The sequence below is a fragment of the Diachasmimorpha longicaudata genome, chromosome 7 (assembly GCF_034640455.1).
Source record: "Diachasmimorpha longicaudata isolate KC_UGA_2023 chromosome 7, iyDiaLong2, whole genome shotgun sequence".
Classification (NCBI taxonomy): Eukaryota; Metazoa; Arthropoda; class Insecta; order Hymenoptera; family Braconidae; genus Diachasmimorpha; species Diachasmimorpha longicaudata.
Genome location: NC_087231.1, coordinates 9,417,714 through 9,437,420, shown reverse-complemented (window position 1 = coordinate 9,437,420; position 19,707 = coordinate 9,417,714). Strand labels below are relative to the sequence as shown.

The following is a 19,707-nucleotide window of genomic DNA, read 5'->3' as shown; positions in this document are numbered from 1 at the left end:
CTGTACGGAATCATGTCCCACCAGGAGTTCACCGGTTTTCATTAAACTGACGCAGAATTGACAGTAATTTAATGTAAATATGAGAAAAATCAAATGCGCGCATCTTGAAAGCTACATTATCGAAATTAATCATATTTTTGGGACTAATTACATTACCCTACTTTCAGCATATACGAACTCAGCAGGGAAAATTCCAATATCAGCTCCGGAAATTTAATTTTCAAGCACGTGAATTTTTCTCGCTTTCACATAAAATATTAATATCAATTTCCGGACATTTGATGAAGGATTGCATTATAATCGTCCACGTACTATCCATCGGATTGAAAACATAACGAAAAATCACCCAACCAAATATCATTTTAGATATTTATGAGGCTCCGTGTAATGTGAATATTGCAATTTGTGCAGAAATAACCGGGTTTCGAGGAAAAAAATAAATAAAAGTGAACTTCGATCCCCTTGAATATTCATTCGTTCGAAATTATGCCGCAAGGGTGTTCCAGATCCGGGTATTTGGATCCCATTCCCATGCTGTAACTATCGGGGTAATTTTCCCACAGTGACATTTTTATTCGCGAATTCTAGAAAATCGATAATGCAAGCAATTTTTTTAATGCCACAATCTTCAAGTTCTCAACAAACCTAACCTGAACTGGAAGTTGATGGACATTGATAAAGCACCTCGTCAGCTTTTCAGCCAAAAAACAACGTAGAGTACAGAGTGACTCGGGTGAAAATAAAAAGAGGGAATATGAAGCGAGAAGTTGTTGGTTCATCGGCCAATGCATCACATTCAATTCTATTCACCTCCAACAATCGTTCCATTCATTTAATTTATTCTTGTTATTGCCAGTTCCGACAGTTGTCTGATTGTCTACAGACTCAGCTATGAAAATAAAACGAACAACATTGCTGACACCAAGTCGGTTTCCCATGCAAATTCACAATTTTTCCCATAGAAATGGGGACGAGTTAAAAAGCTGGATTGAAACAAAAGGGACACTTTACACCCACACATTATTTTCTCTGGCACAAGAAAAAGCACAATTGCTATTATTGTCATCTGAAAACTACCGGAGACATTTCGAGAAGAGATTCAACGTAAACACAGATTGGGAGAGATAAATTAATAAGATTATCTTCAGCTGAGAGCAACACAGAAGAATATGAGAGAAATGGCAATGTTGAAGTGGAAGTTACCTGGCTTCCTAGAGAAAATGCAATAACAGAGATTGCCCCCATTCTTGAGTACTCTGTATTTTTCTTTTCTGATTTATTTACGAAATAGCAATAGCGTGTCATTTCAAAGATCAGTTTGCCTTTTTGTTATACTACTCACAAGGGTGGCTTTCAAGTTTTAATATCACGTTATGTAAATTCAAATGACTAATTGGACAGGTATTATTTAACATTGATTGTCAGATGGTTCAACACGAGACAGTAATTGACACTAATTATTATTTAGTTTCTCGAATTTTTTTGATTTAGTATCGAGATTAGTTTCGGTGAGAAGATGAAATTACCATAGACATAAGTGGCCCGGTATTTTTTAACTGCATGCCAGCCAGTCCCTTTCATACCCCCATATTCTTACGTTAAACTCCCCTTTTTCACCTCGTGTCATGATTGTAAAAAGGGTGAGGCGAGAAAATTATGCAAATATCTCACTAACGAACCGACGCTTCGTATTATCAAAGGGGTTGTAAATTAGGAACTTTCCTTTCTCAAATTACCTACCCTTGTGTATTTTTTTTATTTTCAAGAAAATATTAGGGCGTACATTCGTTCTGCATGTGTTGCTAAAATGATAATATACGGAGAAAAAGAGAAAAAAATGGATAGCCTCCGAAAATAAATTGCCTGAGGATTATTCTATAACAATGTTATTCAAATTCATTGAATATTGATGAAACACCCTGCAGCTTTTTTACTCTCTATATTGCATCACCCATTATCGCCATAACAAATTTTACATCGCCGCAGAGCAATATTTTCCTGTTGAACAGTGAATGAGGTCTTTCAAATCAGGCTATTAAAATTGTTGATTCGAAATTCCCTCAACACTTGTCCATAATTTCTACCGCATATGTTTCCACTGAAATTTCATGGGAATTTTTATTGAAAAGATTAAACCAGGGAAGTTTAGACCTGAAATTTCCTGGAAGCGGATGGTACACACGCGGGAAGAATATAAAGAATCTCTTTTCAAACTCGTTAATCCCAAAATACATTAAATCATCAATATTCATGCTACCTTATGCACGTAAATGCATATCGATGCGATTGCATGAAACTTTCATAACAAAATATAGAACATGCAAATATTGTCACAGGAAAATAGGTCAACTTGCACCAGAACAAAATACATTGTCAAACAAACGGAGACGAACGGAAAAACAAGCATTAACCTCGGCATTAGCACATGCTATAAAACTACCGGGCTTATAGCTGACGTCACTGGCACTTGATGAGAGAAGACATCAATGGTATATATCGCGGTTGTCGTAACCTACGGGGAAGAAAATTGCGTTTACTCTGGTGCGGTACCACCAAGCCTGGCGTCGACGAATCCCACATCGACCTCACTCAATTTCCATTACAAAGCCAGGCGCTGGAGGATGTGGCATGGCTATACCCGAGGGAACATAGTGACGTGAGGTTATAGGGTTGTACGTAGTGTAAAGAGATTCAAAAGAAGCCAATGGAACGCACTTGGACAGGTAGAAAGACACTATTACAAACATAAACAGAGAGAAAAAGTCCATACGAGCAATACATCGAATTCTTCGATCATTAATTCCCAGGAAATCGATTGACCCGTCTTTGAATTTCCCGCCTCCGTGGATCGCTCCTTCTGATTCCCCTATTCGATAAATATAGGAACTGGCAATGGATCGAGTCATGCACAGCTGAGATAGAATAAAGGATCTTCAAACGAAAAGAATAAAATTTTCTCAGCAAACAAGCGATCCAAACTGATAAATTTCAAAAGTGAGAGATGGAGAGGGTGAAATTTTAATGCAATCAATGACGAGATGATTCGCCGCTGATTAGTTTAGGGACTAAGTGATGGTAAAATCGTTTTCTATTCTGAGCATTCGAGAATTGGACATTTTGTCGATATGGCTCGCAACGTGTCGAGTTAATCCTTGAAAGGCTGATCGCTGGAGATAGTACGAGGGGTTAAATAAGGATTAGGTGCAGTGACTCGACGGCAAGTGTCTGGGACTGTCATCTTGCATTTGGTAGTGAGAATAAAAGGAAAAAAGAAGAGGATATCGAGTAGGAGAGGGACGGACACGATGGAGAGATCTAATCGGTTTTTGGTTAACCTAGCGTTAAAAGGTGTAACCGAGGCGTTGCAACGATTGCATCTTAATAAGTCTTGAAAGATCGGGAGACTCGATGCTGAAGGTTTTTTTTTTTTTTAATGGTACGTGGTGCTTCAAAATGAACCACCGTTTTGTCTTAACCGGCAATCACCCTGGGTCAGATAAACTGAAATTGCTAGGAGTAAAATGAGAAAGGGACCGAGGGAGTCAGCAGATCTTCAACGAATGAACAGCATTTTGTCTTTATCAATGAGATCGACCTGACAGTGGGCGCAACAGTTTCCCTCAAGCTTTTGTATTGCTTCAACGGTGGAAAATTTATGTTGAGCCAAGAAATTAAGTCGTGATTTAATCCCACTGATTGTGACAAATTGGGGTGGGTGGGCTCGAAGCATCTGGTCGCGTGGGGCATAGAATTAGTGCAAAAAAAAAAAGTTGCAGATAATGAGGATGAAGAGGCTCTGCCGCCCTGTTATTGTCCATTCGGAGGGACAAAAACTATCGGTCATTAGAACAATAGCATAATTAGATCATAAGGGAATTTTTGGAGCAACTCCAGTGCCGCTGCTGTTGGCAAATAGTCCCCACTTCGTGTAGGATAGTATCGATCTTGTAAGCGGTAATAAAACGGTTCAGTCTATGTGCCATGTCCCTGGGGCACTGCGAGGAGGGGAGATGAAGAGAAAAGTCACGCTTTACATGTATCGTGTAGGTGTGCGACCGGAAAAGGTGAGGCGAAGAGTAAATTTTTTTATTAACTCTGGACTCTGATCAATTATGAAAGAGATGGATCAACATGATGAATTAAAATATTTCCTGCCATCTCCGAAGGCAGTTAATACGATGTTAGATGTATTGCATTATTTTTCATAATTGTAATTTTATTTGTTATATGTTTGCTTTGTGATGCCAACTCTCATGTGTCGTAAAAGAAAATAATTGAGTTCTGTGGAACGAATATTCGTTTATTCATATGGTTCCACTGTGACAGGCAATTTTATTGCTTTCAATACCAGACTATACCCAGTGTACCAATTTCTTTGTGACTGAGAAAATATTTTGTTCAATAATATAATGTTTCATTGTTAACAACGCAAAGACCCCTTTCAGCCGTTCTTTTTTATAATACTCGCAGAACAACTTTCATCTGATTCAATTTTTTCTTCCTTTAAATTTGTCACAGTTTCACATCCATTTACCTCATTTATACTGTTAAGTGAATGGAACTGACTTGGAGATTTTGTAAACAGCTAAGAAAGGCAACCACAAAGAGGCTCAGTGGTCTAGGGGTATGATTCTCGCTTTGGGTGCGAGAGGTCCCGGGTTCAAATCCCGGCTGAGCCCAATTTTTTATTTTTCTTTGTTAACTCAATCTTCCAGAATGTGAAAGTAAAATATATTTTCATCAATAATTCTCGTCGAAAGAACGGCTCAGTGGTCTAGGGGTATGATTCTCGCTTTGGGTGCGAGAGGTCCCGGGTTCAAATCCCGGCTGAGCCCTTTTTTTTCAATCGGTTAATTTTTTTCTATGTGGATGTAATATTTTTCGTTCACCGTCCCTCATTCATACAGAAAATTAGCACTTGGACATATCTGATGAGATTCAAATGACTTGCGATAGCATGAACTAATTGTGAGCAAGCGTGTACCTCAACGAGGTGTATGGATTTAATATATTCAAATAATATGCGGACTAGGATTATGAGGCGCTCATATTTTCCCATAGAAAGTGTAGCATATGCGATAGAACTCACGATAGTCAACTAGTTAATACAGTAGAATAAATTATTTCACTGATACGTCGAGGAGGTTGCTTCTGCGGTTTCTCACTCCGCGAAAGTGGTGGCGTGACGTAGCCCCAATGTTGTCCAAGGGGACACTCGCGAGTAAGATGGAGTAGGTCTTGCATGACGTAGACAGATACGTCACGGAACCTTGGTGAGATCGTCACAAATATGTGGCTGTTCGCGACTTGATTACTCCAGCGCTGACAAATGGAATTCACCAAAGTTCGATGGAACTGCTCCACCTTAATTGAGTTATTTTGGAGTACAGTGAAATATGGTAACAAGATTGTTACCTTACGAGTTTGACCCGAGAGATTGTGAGATGTAACATGCAAATCCATCATTCAACATAAAGTCAAACCTCAAGAGGGATTACAGGGAGATTGGCAGGTGCTGTTAATGTTGACGCTCAGTGTCACAGGCAAATCCCCCCCCCCCCCGATGGCTGGGCTCAACCACGTGAAGATTCTCCCATAAAACTCCAGTACTTAGCCACCAGCTGCTGTGTAACGATCCCGTAATGACTCGTTGAAACTTAGAGTCTTTCGTTAATCACTCTTACGTCAACTGCAATTCACTTTGCTCATAGGCCACATGCAAATACAGTATAAACACGTGTTCCCAGTATACAATTATATTGAGCATACGGGTAAATTGATATGCTAACATGCTGTGCAGCAAAATACTGTTATTTTGTAGATGAAAAAAACATTGTAATCATAGGAGAATAGAAAGAGCAAATAATAAAAATGTGAAAATTATGAGTTCGTTGACTTGTACTCGCGTGCAAATTCATTTCGTGTTCCTTTATGCACGCAAAAAAGTTAGTGAATATATTCTCCTGTAAGCATGCCAAGTACTCTTGCGCCCCTGGTAAAACTTATCAGATCACAATTTTCAGTCAAGACTTGGAGAGCAAACTTTAATCTCTCCGGGGGTTCTTCACGCTAACCCCATTTCCCCGGGGAGGTCGATCAATTCGAACATTCTCATTACAGCAGTTAAAAAAATTCACTGGCGCAGTCCACATGATTATGATAATGCAGTTTTACGTGGTTGACCTGACGAGAAGTTTTTAGAATATTCCATTCGAGTCATGAAAAAAAATTTTTTCCTCGGTGCAATTCTCTCATTTTGCGAATAATAATTCTTCAACATATTTCACCTTCAATGGCCTTGTCCCATTGCATTTATAAATTTGAAAAAGTAAAATTTATTGGTCACTCAAGTTTCAAGTAGCCCGATGAATGCTCGGACACTCGAGGAATCAAACAATTGCCAGGTTTCACCGAGGAAAAAATTACCTTGAAAAGACTCCTGGCTCTTGTATAACCATTCTGCTCAATTGGACACACTGCAGGATCTTCGACAATCACCAGCAGTGTCACCAAAGGAACTGACAATAGCCCAGAGCGAGTGGGCACGAGGTCCAGAAATACTCACTCATTCACACTGTTGAAGTATTCAAGAAACTACTACGTTTTTCATTGTGCGAAAAAAAAAAAATAATGTACAAGATGCCGATTTTGTAGCAGCCGTGTTCCACGGGTATTTGTAAAAATAGCCAAAGAACCCCGTGAAACGATCTGTAATGGCGGACATACCACCATTGTTGTTTTCTCAGTCACATGGTTGGAGAAAACCGTTTACAAAAATCTCAAGTGTTGTGCCCGCACAACACTCAATGGGAAAAGAACCAGCTCAACGAATGCGCCTCTCGAGTTATAACACATTTTTGTCGTATGTATTTTTGACGCGACAGCTTAGCTATTTTTTTTTTTCACTCACCATCCACTGAATTTGATCGAGCGCCACTTCAGAGTGCATAAAATGAAATGAATTAGCGCACCGGTTTACAGTGGATCTCTCTTTTTTTTTTGGTCATACGTTTTTTTTTTTTCATTTTCATTTTCTGCTCCCTCTACATGTCTCCTTTATAACCCCCTTTTATATTATTACGGTCTCCAGGGCCTCTTTTCAACAATTCAGCGGTCGGACGGGTATGTTTAGCTCAGAGTGTCGAATGACGAATCGGTTTTTACGAATGCCCCGGCCTACTTGAGGATTCACCATTGTTACAACATATTGCAACTGAACCTATCTCGAATATACCAATATTGAGATGAGCTAAAGTACAATAGGATTACAATATGATCAAAATCAGAGTATGAAAACTAGACTAATTGCATCCCTATGTACGCTGGAATAATCTCCAGATCTGCTCCAGTGAAGCAGATAGGCTCTGGCTTTCCCAATCGTGTAATCTACTTTGATAAAGCCAAGAGGGAAGTTTGTGTAATGTGCGAGAGCAATGCGAAAGGTAACATCAGCCCGGAATTCCGCAAGGGAGAAATGAAGCTGATCGCTCGTCAACTGCTAATCCGGACAGACGACCAACTTGTACTTCTGGCTTTCTGAGACACTTGATTAATTGAATATTTAAATGTCAAGTGTACTTACAGTTAATTAACGACGCGGTTCGTTAGGTCACTAGAATTTCACGGAGTGACAGCGAGGAATGAACGGAATGGGAATTTAGTGAATCTCGTATCTGTTTCATCTCAAAGAGAAATTGTTGAAATACTTCGAATGCAGCATAATACAACTACTAGGCAGGAATGTTTTAGCACATTTTGTATTTATGCTAGTAAGCTGGTAAACCATTGGATTAATTAGCTGGGAAGTAATTTTCTTAGCGTTGCGCTAAGAAAATTACTTCCGAAGCTTCCGGTAAAAACCGTAAATCATGGTAACAATCACGGTAACTTTATGACAATGAGAATGCAAAAATCAACGAGCAATTCATGCGAATTTCATAGTAACCGACTAAATGCCATTTAACCCAGCCCATATCACGCAAAAGGCCCGAGGGAAGATCAAACGACTCGACCGCAGGACAATTTTAGTAACCCAATAGAGCACGTCGATTGTTACAAACAACTTTTCTCCAATGGTATGACAATTTGCCCTCCCACTAACTTGCACTATGTTTCTCCGAAGCCAACCAAGACCTCTATATCCATTCATCCCCAAAGTTCGGGCTTGAATGGAAGCTGAGAATGACCCGTAGCCAGTGTGAATGGACGCGAGGATAGTAGAGGCACGAAGTCAACGTTTGTATTTCAAGAAGTGCAAAAGTTGAAAAAAAGAATAACGAGAGAGACAGAAGAAAAAAAAACTGTAAAAAGGTGGTAGGTATGACGATCGAGTAGCGGTGAAAAGAGACCGCCCGCTGGTTCTTTCGCGACACAAGTGTGCCATTGTGGCGGACTCAAGAGTCTTCGGTGGCATTGTTGGATCGCTCCTCTTTAACGCCATTAACTACGTTTTACCTTAAATTTGTCCCAAAGTGGAGGCCCTCTTGACAAATTTACGAAATATACAGCTTTCCAAACGGTTTGACGTGCATAATGCATGATGTTTTTTCAAGCGTGAGAGGATTCATGTTTTTCCCTTCATAGTACCGACCAAATTTTCTTGGCTTCTTGGCATGAGGACAACACCGACGGCACGGTGACATGAGACTTTTACCTTTACAAATTTTTTTATTCTTTCCCATTCTGAGAAACCGAATAGATGAATGAACGTGAGGGAGAAATCATCACACCGTGTGAATTGGAAACAACGTTCGTTCATGTCAACGCTGAGCTCCATAACCGACCCATTAGATTCCCTCGGGTTATTAAATATTTTTTAACCAGTTTTTATTCATTACTGAAATCGGATAAAACTCAAATCTATCACAGCCAAACTCACTTTAAAAATAAAAAACCAAATTTAATTCAGAATTTAAGTGAAGGGTATGATAGATTGGCCTCTCATGAATTTCAGATAAAAGTTTTGTTGTGAATAGCACGAATGTTGGACAAGTTTTACGATTACCAACGGAATACTGATACAGAGAAGGTTGGGGTAGTTTTATGTACTCCACAAGCAATGAATAATGCAGAATCTTGTCAATGAAAGTCCTACGCACGTTCAATGGTAGGCTTTGAGCAAAGTATAAATTACGATTAAACAACGCAGTTAATAATACGTCCAGATTTTTCTGCATAATATTGTTTTCTCGAGCTCCTGCAAACGGAAAAACGCAGAAAGCCACATTCTACTACTGAGCTATTCCCTTAACCCCTTCAATCTTCCGAAAATACGGCACAATTTTACTGAAAACAGCGGAAAACCACTTTATCACGGGCATGAAGCCCGAGGTGTGAGGAAAATCAGAACAAATTTGAACGCTTTGGCCCACCACCCACGGAGATAACACGTTTCAACGCATCAAATACTCTCTCCACCCACATAGATTCTCTATTCCCCCATTCCACCCCTCTACCTTCACGACTCACTCTGAAAATGTTCTCTTCCACCCTCAGCGGCCATAAAAAAAGTGAACCTCAACATTTTAGGTGATCGAGAGAATAGCGATTTAGGGTAAACTGAAAAATCCTTATGCTCTATCATGACCGAGAGAATTTACAAAGAGAAATATTTGGAATTTTCCCCCGCGAAGAATTTAATATTGATGCTCGTGTCTGCCATGTCAAACGTGTGAATAAAAAAAATTACCCCATTTCATCCACTGGAATTTCATCCATTGGTTTTATTGCAGGTAAATACCATACGAAAACTTTGCCATACGTATTTTCATATCAATGAATTCAATGTATTCTCATGTTTATCTCATGATAAATATTACAAAATATACAGTCTTTCTGGTATTTTCAATATACATACATTATTCATAATTTTCTAGTTCATTAACGAAGAGCGGGGACATATTTTGAATGGCCAATGACTTGTCCATATTTTATATTTTACATAAAATACAAGAGTAATAAAGCGGCCATTTATAAAAATTTTATTTGCCATTAATTTCTTACAAGAAGTACTTTTTTCACTGAGATCTGTCGAGTTGTAAATGTGCCCCGAGCTCTCCCTTAAATCTTTCTTAGTCTTATGTAGTTATAAATATATCTAAAAATACAGTCTTTAAGTTCATCTGAATCATTCACATAATATAGAAAATATATACACAACTGGGGTTTCACTGAGTATTGTCAAATTTGATGTTAACAGTCTTTTATAATAAAATTTATGAGTTTACGATGTTCTCAACGGTGTGTTCGGTGCAAGAGCCGCCTCTGATATTAGGTTTTTTACTGATATGCGTGATATAAGGCTCTAAATGATCAGCCCGACGTTTTCTCGATGAGAGATCGCAGAAATCGCTTGCATCCCCCTGTCCCGGATAATCGTAGAAGCTGGGTAACCTTGGAAAACTTGCCTCGAATACAGGCGATGTCCTCATCTCCTTCTTAACTTCCAACTCCTTGCTATCACCAATCTCCTCCCTCTCATCGGCATTTCTCTTACCCTCCTCCTCAGAATCATCCCTCAGTGTACTATCATTGTCACACTTGCTCGATTCCTCACCGCAGTCGTCCTTTCTCTTACCACAAGTTCGCAAACAACAGCACTTAGAAGTTTGTCCCGTTGGTAATTCTTCCTTCTTGTACTTAACGCGACGATTTTGAAACCAAATCTTCACTTGTTTCTCCGATAGTTTTAATTTTGTTGCTATTTCAATCCGCCGTAAACGCGAGAGGTACATATTGTTGGCAAACTCTTGCTCAAGCTGCAGCAACTGGGTACTGGTAAATGCTGTACGAATCCTCTTTGAGCTGTTGTTCAGAGAATTTGGTGATGCTGGTGGTGGCGTGGGTGTACTATTTCTGGATGATGAGTCGTTTGTTGATGGTAATTCTGTAAGCGCAATTTATAACTGAGTTTCATTGTTTGTTACTAAGTAACGCTGTGTCGGAAGTTCAGCTGAGCAAAATTTACACAATTTACACAATTTGCTATAATAATAAGAATACGAAATTGCCACTTATATGAACTTGAATTGAATTACTCTACAAGTTATTTGGAGAATCGAAGAAAGCAGTCTTCCACTGTGTGCAACACTATGAAGGATTTTCTCAGCTTACCGAGGGTAATAAAATTTTCGTTTACCTGATATTCTGGTGACCGAGGCACTGAGAGGTGACGGTGGACTTTGACCAGATAATGGAAGACCTATGACAGCTGGTGGGCTCAGCGGTATTGGTACAGGTAAAGCTGGTGGCCTTGGTACAGGTCTCACTGGCTGATATCCCAGACCCAGATTGAAAAAGTTGAACATGTAGTTTGGTAGTTGGTTGCCATAATAGGGAAGTGGATACGTTGGTGGTGAGTTATTCCCAATAAGGGAATCCACAAGGAAACTTCTTGACATGTTTGAATACTTGACGTTGTACGGCATCAACTAAAATCACTTCTTGAATAAAACTCAACAGTCTTCACGTCTCACAGTACACTATAATCCAATAGAAAGCCAGTTTGCGGTCCAAGTTGGAGGTCAAGTTTCGTTGCTGACGTCCACAGGCGAAGATGACAGAGAGTTAATTTTTTTTCCAACACTTTTTCAGATTGTGACCCTAGCGACTCGATGTTGCCTCGAGTTCTGGGGCCTGTGGGGTCCGAGGGGGAATATATACCGGCTGTAACTCCACCCAGGGGTTGGTTTTTCGTTTGGGGTCCGTGGTAGTTGTGGCCCGCCCTTTTTCAAGGGGCACCAGCGGCACCCGAATTCATCCCCTATTCCCATCTCTCTCACTCGCTCTTTCCAATGCATTTCTCTGGGGACGGAGCAACGAGCCAAGCCACTTTTCAAAGCCCCAATTCCATCCAATCTCATTCGTAGGTTACCTAGTAAGGCATCGCCCCGGTCTTTGTAGTCACTCAGTGCCAAGCGTGCATCTAATTGAAATCTGTTGATGTTAGAGTTTGCTGGACCTTCTGAGGCTGCCTTTATCAATTACTTCATTAATTTTATGGTCTCCATAACGAGGGTTGAAGAATATTTTTCATGGGCGTTGAACTACTTCTGGTTTCACTCTAGGATGTATGCACTCTCCATTATTCTTCCATCGAATTAAATGTAAAATGTTTCACTGAAGTTCTCCACTTCTTTGTTATCGTTTTTACTCTCTTCTTCAATCACTTATGAAATTCCGTACAACAAATTCTTGAATGGCGTTTTTATCCAGTCATTCACAAGCACTTTTCACAATTTTAAAAATTCATTTACTGTTTGAATAAGCACGTGCAGAAGTGCTCGAGGGAGCGATTGAGATAAACATGAGCGTAGGTTGTTAGAACACTAAGTGACTTTTTCAATTTCCCCCGTATTCATAAAAAGTGAGATAACTTATTAAAGCCAACTGGCCGCGGTTGTGATCGATTGTGAAGATTCACAAGGTTTCATTACCAATTTCTCACCCCTATTTCTCTTATTCGATGTCAGTGGTGAATAAGCGGGGTGAATGTAACAGATTGTGTGCAAGAGTGAAGCTAAGAGTCAAGTGATTTCAGGAAATCTAGTAAATTAATGGCTCGGCTTAGATAAATCTCGGAAGCCTCATCAAATGTAACCAACCCCGGTTGTTAACAAGATTCACGATCGTGAGGAAACCCCACTGACTAGTCTCAGAGAGACAATCAAGATAAGCGGCTAGTGGAGAAAGCTGAAGAAATACGGGAGCATTTTCCGTGGGGCAAACTCGAGGTCATTACGGAGTGCTTTTCATTATATATGAAATTGGACAGATAAAGCTAACGATTGCATTGCCCCAAAGGGGGTTGTAGAGATTATAGTCGAGGAGAAAGCAAAAAAGCCGAAGCTGAAGTGAAAGTGACACTAATCTAGCCAATGACATTCTTATAGAGTTCAAGAAATCCTCATTTCAATGAAATAAAGTGAGACTTATAGGGATTGTTATCATTCAGATTGTGGGAAAGTGGATCAAATGATTCAGTGAGGGCCCCAGGAGTTCATACAAGTTCGAATTTCTTTTCCAAGTTCAAGGTCCTTCAATAGTCTGCCAACATAGAGACCGGCAAGGAGGAGAGATATACGAAGAGTCCTATCGTGATTACGTGATGATACGAGGGATGTATTATTTCCGAAATAAAATATAATAAGATAAAATACAATAACGTAACATAGAATAGTATAACAAAGCACATCAATAATGATGTGTCTGTGTGAGAAACATTGGGACTAAAACTACAACAGTTTAATGTGCATTAAAGTACACTCGACGCCATTATAACCCCACCGTTACTGCCTCATATCGTGTCATTACTAGACCCCTTGCTCGCGCAGCAAATTAAATATAACGAAAAAGCACATTCTTGTTATTTATTGCTCCCCAAATCCATCATTCCGCTCCACTGAAAATACAACTCTGTAACTTTAAGCTATCAACGTGCATTATAATTAAATAGATAATTTATCGATCGCCCAACAACGTACGATAAGTGGGCATTACCCGGTGAACCATAAAATTAATGTTCATCTTGTAAACATCAATGTCATGTTGGATACGCTCCCGAGCGTTTTGCGGAGGTGAATGATTATTTACACCTGCCTGGCGTATTTAAGGATCATTGCACATGAGTAGGCGTCGAAGGGTAAGTTTGCAAGTCCATTTAAACGCATTTTAATGACATATACTATCACGAATTATCATACCTCACAATAGTCTCCTCAACTCAATTGAAGATCCAATCGAAGACAAATATGTCGACTCGGGGATAATCTTCAATTTCAAAAGTTTTGAAAATTCATTCCGTAATTCTACATAATTTTTATTGAATATTTCTCTCCGCGTGCGACATAAAAGTTTCCGAATATAATTTGCGATTCATAATAACTTTATTAATACCATTAGTAGAAGGCAACCTACCCTTTCTGCGTCAATCAAAAACCCTTCTGTGCATTAAAAATCATGGGTAACGTTATCTAGCAGGAAATGATGTTAGGGTCGTGGTGTAGCATATGCCCATCGGCACATAATATAATATACTTTTTTACAAAGGGGTGGCTACTTCCAATTTGAAGAGGGAACACAACGGCCAGGGGGTCATGACCGAAAGAAAAGAAAAGAAGGGCCGAAGAGGAACTCAAATAATCTCTCCCCTTCTCATGGGGGGGTAATAATGATCCCTGCCATCTCGTTATATTGCGCCGAAAATTCGCATCATTGCCCCGGAAGGATATTTTAATTTCAGAACAACCCCCTCACGAGACCAAAAACGTATTTCATTGGTGCTTGGCATCGGCTTGGGCGGTATTAAGGGGGAATACGAGGGTACCAGTAGCTACGAGGGGGATGAAAAATAGATAACTACAGAGTAGGGATGTTTCATGGTACAAGTACATGCCTTCGAAAATATAATGGAATATTCGTCAGTATTTTTTTATGTATTGTCAAATCTAGGAAAAAAAAATTAATGAGTCTGGCATTAAATGTTTTCTAGCACCAGACTCTTAATTGTTAAACCCTATATGTGTTCATACATCTATTGAACGATGCGTCATCCCTTATATGAGTGCAAGAAGGAACGAATTTCGTAAAAAATAAAATGAAAATAAATAATGTAATTGAAAAAAAAAATACGACAAATTCCCCCAAATCACACCTCAAAAGTAATTTCAATTCGACTTAGAAATTTCCCATTTTCTTATGCAACCACCGTCTCATATTTTTTTCCTTCTCTCCCCATCGCCGTCAACTGCAGTATACGTTTTTGACATGCATTACATGGGTTGTAAGCGGGGTATGAAAGCCCCGAGAATTCAAGAGCCCTAACTTGAAAAACTAGTGGCAGCGAACGGAGACATAACGTCGACACGTACCAACAAAGGGAAGGCATTTCTCTGTGACTTAAAAGTGCAGGTATATATTCCACTGTCACCTGGTTGTGGGTGGGTGGGTTCCCTAAGACGAGTAGAGTGGGAAGGTAATGTAGGTTTTCTTTTTTCCTCCCCTATTTTTTTTTTTAACTCCTTTGTATCCTGTGTTCAGGAAAATGCGCCCGTTAAAGTTTCGTCGAAGTAGAGAAGTGAACTATGTAACCGCCTTATTCAATCTCGTACGCTCGTCACTAACAAGCAAAAAGTTGACGATGGGTGTGGGCGGAGGGTAAGTGAAGGGGCGGCGAATGGTACATCAGGGAAAGAAGAAAAGTGGTTACTCCGGATAATTCAAATGATCGCACTCTCGGATGGAGATACCTCATCGGAGCTCTCTGGGCTCACTTTTATCACAGATTGAAATTTAAAGTGAATCGATCGACGGGAGTCAGTTGTTAGAGGCTTCGAGGAATAATTTATTTGTTTTCACGACTGGAGCATATGGTATAGTATCGAAATACCATCATTTTATGAAAAATACTAGCCACGTATTTTTTTACTAGAAAAAAATCACGTGTCAGACGCTTTTAATTGCCTATATATTTAAAAATAGAAAATACATATCTAATATATCGAATTGAACTTTCATGTCTGGCACTAAAAAATCGCATGCAAAACCCCAATTCATTATTCCAAGCAAAATTGTAAAGCACTAAAAAATCCATTGGCTTCCTTTGAGGAGCGATAATGAATGAAGTACAACGACCTCGCAAATTATAATGCATTTTCTATCCATTAATATTTTTAATTTAATTAATGAAGTTGGAACTCCTAACATTGGATACAAGAAATAATTAATTCCCTTGAAAAAATACTGGTGAGCTGGGGCTTGAGCTTTGACTCCAATCATTTCTTCCCCCAGGGTGGAATATACCGCAAGCGTGCAGAGGTAGAGCGCCCAGAATAGATGTCGAGATACCTCAGTACGTGATGTAATATATATCGCAGTATGATTGGGGAATGATGTAGCATGAACTTCTGAATTTCTCAGGAGAAGTGATATTAGAGAAGCTCAAGAAAAATTCTGTGATTGGGGAACAAGATTGCATGACGTGTTTACAAGTACCCGCCCAAGGAAATATACACATCAAATGTATGGTAGAAGCTCACGGATATTCTCCATCATGAGATTTTTCAAGTGCAGCTCTATTGATTCGTTTCGCAACTTTATTCTTACTTTTTTTTCTCTCTTTCATCTTCTTCAACTCCTCCAATGAAATTAAATTGCCAAACGTGCATATGTGGTACATAAAAAACTAATTTTCAAGAAATCGTGAATGAAAAGTTTGATTTCGCAACTCAACGAAATTTTCCAGAAGTTTTTTTACTTCTGTGTTAAGCTTTCTAATTAGGTTGAAAGTTTCAAAAGATTGACGATTAAGATGAAAAGCTTTTTTATCGGTAGTAATTGTTAGCGTCTTCATCGTTAATTTTCAAAGTTATTGATTTTCACGGATCCGTTTCTGCTTTTTTCAATTTTACATTTCAATTTTTGTCATATTTAATTCCAATGAAACTAGAAAAGTTCAGGAAAAACTGCAAATTTGCATATTTTATTTCTAAAGGTTCATGTTCTATTGAAAATCCCATCAATAGTTGACTTTTCGTCGCGGGACCGTTGAAAGCTCATGAATTTCCCTGAATTCTACTGAAAACTCGGAATCTCACAACCATTTTCAACATAAATCGAATTTAATATCGCTCTCTTGAGAGCTGCTACCACATTTTACCTAAAATCTCGATAAATTTCGAACGATGTAATACATACACTATATCCTATGGAATAATAATTTTCAAACGCGGAAGATTAATTCGCCTTCCCTAAAGTGCAATCACGTTAAATTGTGAGCCGTTGAATTAATTTACTCGTCCGAAATAAATATCGCATTCCAAAAATAAAAGTATGTACGAAAGGAAATGAATTATTATTACTCCTTTGAGCCCTCGAGGCAGGAAGAATTGTGAGGCCATTATATTCCCAATGGAGCCCGAATTTTTCATGCGTTTAACTCGACTCATTTCACCAGAACGCAGCAACTTCCCAAAATATTCTCCTTAATGTATCTAATCACCTCGAGTACCGCTTTCAGTCTACGGCCATCAAAGAAGAAGAAAAAATAACGTAAAAAGGAGATCCATTTGAGTGAATGAACAAGAGAATAGAAACAAGCGTTGGCCATCCATAACAGAAGAAAAAGACGAAAAAGGGGAGATAAAAATGATGGGAATGGCAAACATGGGGCATCTTCTGTTATATTTATCTACATCCAAGGATGACATACATGCATCAACACATGTTTCCAAGTGCGTTGCGTGGAAGAAAAGACACACGATCCGAGGTTTTATATCCATGCAATATAAAAGAGAGAACGCATACAAGGATGAAGGAGATAGCCACGAAAATCCTTTTCATTGCAGCCATCGAACTACCAAGGTGCCTTTCATTGTCGGAACATAAAAAGATGCCTGTCGATCGGTAGCAGTAGCAATCGATGACACAAGAGCGACTCTCAGGATATTCCCTGAGGAACTACATTCTACCGAGTAAAAAGAGTGACAAAAAACCCTTTGCGTCCGCTCTTGTGTCACGAATAGATAAATCTACTAGAGATCCTTCGATTTCTAGTGCTTTTGCCCCAGTTGTACCTAAAACTCATCTATTTCATTCGTTCAAATTGTGATAAAGATCTCATCGAAGGGAGAATAAACGAAAAAAAAAAAATCAAAAAATTCAATACCCGAAGTTTTACATTTTCCCTCCTCCCAGTCAAAACAGTATTCAATAAAAATGACGGAATAGCCAAGTAATTTTTCAAAAATTTTTTCCTGTCCGTGTACCCATTTACCCCCTGGAATTATTTTTATCACGAAGGTAAATAAAATAATTGAAATGGAGACTAACTGAGGGGAAGTTCAATATTGATAAAATTATAAAATTGGCATAGAAGGTTCATTGATGAAAAAGATACTCCATGTCCATTCACTACCTCATCACATTGTGTTCATCAACAATGTAACTGAAGAGGAGCCACACGATCCCACTGTATTACCCTCACTCATGATCATTCTTGCGTAGATCATTCGATAATTTTCTCAGTTATATTTTTCATTCATCGTACATTTTATCTCTCTCTATCTCATGGTGTGTCACATCTCCTCTCCATTACACTGTTTCGTGTTTTGACACGCGCGAAAGAGGGCCGAGCAATATATACCCTGTATATAGATACCCCACGGCTTGTTAGGCACGATGAATCGGCCCCGCAACATCCCCAAAACGTCTATAATAATGCACTTGGTACAGTGGCAGCCTCACCCGTGAGAATATCATGGGATGTAATGACGTCGTCCGTAAAACTACCAGCGACGCTCTTTTATTTTCTCTCAATACTGAAAGAAAAGAGAATGAAGAGAGTTTATCTGCTTTAGTTGCCGATCCACTCTCGTCTTTTCCCGGTCACTCGGTGCACTGATCTCCTAATCCCATTTACAACGACTAGATTTCAGCTACTGGATTTTAAGAATTTTTTTTCATTCATAAAATATCCCACCCTCGCTACTGTATTCAAATAACTGGAGATATATGGAATACGGCGCTCTCTCTTTCAAGTTTGCATTCTGTTATAGTGCTCCTCTCATCCATTATTCTTACTGCGACTTAAATTATTATTTTTATTCCCTCGAGTATACCAAAGAGGATTACTTTCAACTGGCGAAGACTTCCTTCAATAATTCTTCAGGGGAATTCCACATTTTAAACCAATTCCAATTGACTTGACATGTTTTTTTTTTTACTCAAATGCTTTTTACTTTGTACTTTTTTCCATGTGATTTTGACGATTTGTCACAGCTGTGAGATATCACTAGAGATTTCCTTAAATCACTATTCTCCCGGAAGATTTTATAGAATATCATGTAAAAATTATGTTTCAATCCATAAAATTTTTTGAGTTCCCGACAGATATTGCCATATTTTTTTACAAGTGCGGAAAATAGTTATTTGACTGGTGGGAGTTTTATGACACGAGTTGACGGCGAAGAATTATGATTTTTCCAATACTCATACCACAATTTTTATGCAAAATTTCTCCCAAATAAAAAACAATGAATTTTTCATGAAATGACTACCATCAAAAAATATTTTGATATTTATTTCACCAGAATTTTTATGATGAAAATGATGACCGCAGGTTATTATGCATCATCAGACCACGATAAACGTCCACCCAGTCTGAAACGATCGAATAAACTACCATCGAAGCATCCCAATATGAATTGGCCATAAATCGCCGTCGAATTCCAATTCGACCGTAGTGTATAAATTCAATGCGTATGTGTACACCCCTCCACTCGTGTTCATTCAATCCACAAGCGTCAAACGTATAAACCATAAAAAAAAATCAAAGAAGATACGTGTAGCCAATAAGAATAACGTCGCACGTGATGAATAATAAGATTACAGTCCATTGACCATTGACGCTCTCATTGGATGTTTTTGGGATAAAAACCCCTGGAAAATTTGTCCCATTCAGTGAATGGGCGGTTCGCATATTTAGTCGAGTGTGCCTCGATTGTCATGTGGTTCCTCTATGCATGCATTTGTGGATGAATGAGCGCGGGAGGTGGAGAGATGGAGAGAGAGAAAAAAAATGAAAAAAAAAACATATTTGTTGGATTTTTATTTGTGTGTAGAAGCAAAGGAATAATGGTAAAAGAGCATCGAGCGCCACCTGGACCGAGACTCGCAATCGTTCATCTGTAAAATTGCCGTAAAATTGCCGCG

General features: G+C 39.0%; 2 protein-coding genes and 2 non-coding genes across 4 annotated transcripts in view; 2 read left to right on the top strand and 2 right to left on the bottom strand.

Annotated features, from left to right (window-relative positions):
- The window catches only part of LOC135164710 (uncharacterized), a 108,800-nt gene that overhangs the window by 81,180 nt on the left and 7,913 nt on the right, over positions 1-19,707 (bottom strand). The gene's annotated exons all lie outside the window — the stretch shown is intronic.
- Trnap-ugg (transfer RNA proline (anticodon UGG)) lies at positions 4,608-4,679 on the top strand. The gene has a single exon. It is a non-coding gene; the product is annotated as a tRNA-Pro (tRNA).
- Trnap-ugg (transfer RNA proline (anticodon UGG)) lies at positions 4,764-4,835 on the top strand. Its single transcript has one exon. It is a non-coding gene; the product is annotated as a tRNA-Pro (tRNA).
- LOC135164228 (GS homeobox 1-like) lies at positions 9,177-12,122 on the bottom strand. The gene is made up of 2 exons (XM_064124382.1): positions 11,138-12,122; positions 9,177-10,885 (listed from the first exon to the last, which is right to left on the bottom strand). The coding sequence occupies exons 1-2, from the start codon at positions 11,424-11,426 to the stop codon at positions 10,215-10,217; spliced, it is 960 nt and encodes a 319-aa protein (XP_063980452.1). The 5' UTR covers positions 11,427-12,122; the 3' UTR covers positions 9,177-10,214.

Bases quoted from the DNA above. Each gene is read 5' to 3' on its own strand.
- LOC135164228 (XM_064124382.1), bottom strand. From the start codon at position 11,426: ATGCCGTACAACGTCAAGTATTCAAACATGTCAAGAAGTTTCCTTGTG. The intron at 10,886-11,137 runs GTAAACGAAAAT...TTGCGCTTACAG, and splicing joins CTCGGTCACCAGAATATCAG to AATTACCATCAACAAACGAC.